Here is an 805-nt window from a genome sequence, read left to right as displayed (position 1 = left end):
AGATGGCGCGGATGGGGCGGGTGCCGTCGTGCGGTTTGGTTTTCTCCTGCGCCGGCGTTAGCGGGTTAAATCAAACACAGAGACGCGCGGTGTGGGGTTAGTAGGGTCAGGCAGGCACTGGGGGGGACCCCGCGGTGGGATGAGGGGGGGCACGGCAGGGGCACTCACCGCTATGATCTGCTGCTTGCGGGGGTCGATGACACGGACCTTCTTGTCCTTGCAGGTGGTGACGAGGAGGCTGCCATTGCGGTTCCAGCCCACGTTGTAGATGAGGTCGGTGTGCATGTCATCCAGCGCCAGCAGCATCTCCCCCGTCCCCACGTTCCAGAGGATCACCAGGTTGTCACAGCCTGCAGAGGACCCAGGGAGCAGATGCTGTCACCGCGTGGATCTCCTGCGACCCCGGGGAGGGTGACCCGGGACCCCCTTACCTGCGCTGAGCAGGACGTTGCGGGCGGTGGGGTGCCAGGAGATGATGCTCACCCGCTTGGAGTGTCCCTCCAGTGTCACCACGGGCTCCGTGATGTTGCGCACGGGGACATAGTCAGGGATCTGCCACACCTGGGGGAGGGGATGGAGAGCAGGGCGTTGGGGATCACCCCGTGTGTGAGCACTAAGCGGATGAGGGCCTCGGAGCCAATTAACCACATCATTAATCCCAGCTCAGCCTGCGGGGAGGGTGGTATGGGGATGCCAGAAGCGCCTCCATCCTGGGGTGCATCCCCAGCATTCAGGGTGCTGGTGGGCACAGGGAGGGGGGCATGGCTGGGGTGGAGCCCCCGGCCGCCCCCCGCTAGTTTGTCGG

At 65.1% G+C, this 805-nt stretch overlaps 1 protein-coding gene across 3 annotated transcripts in view; it reads right to left on the bottom strand.

The window, feature by feature from the left end:
- CORO6 (coronin 6) overlaps positions 1-805 on the bottom strand; it is a 5,160-nt gene that overhangs the window by 1,901 nt on the left and 2,454 nt on the right. For all 3 annotated transcript variants that reach the window (XM_008634381.2, XM_008634379.2, XM_017735166.1), the window contains exons 3-4: positions 432-561; positions 169-350 (exon numbers count right to left, since the gene is read on the bottom strand). In XM_008634381.2, the coding sequence (XP_008632603.2) occupies positions 169-350; positions 432-561 (312 nt within the window). The remainder of the gene's footprint in view (positions 1-168; positions 351-431; positions 562-805) is intronic.

The sequence above is a fragment of the Corvus brachyrhynchos genome, unplaced genomic scaffold, assembly GCF_000691975.1.
Source record: "Corvus brachyrhynchos isolate BGI_N302 unplaced genomic scaffold, ASM69197v1 scaffold145, whole genome shotgun sequence".
In the NCBI taxonomy this organism is placed as follows: domain Eukaryota; kingdom Metazoa; phylum Chordata; class Aves; order Passeriformes; family Corvidae; genus Corvus; species Corvus brachyrhynchos.
Note: the sequence above shows the minus strand (reverse complement) of the source record. Positions and strands in the feature narration are given on the sequence as shown.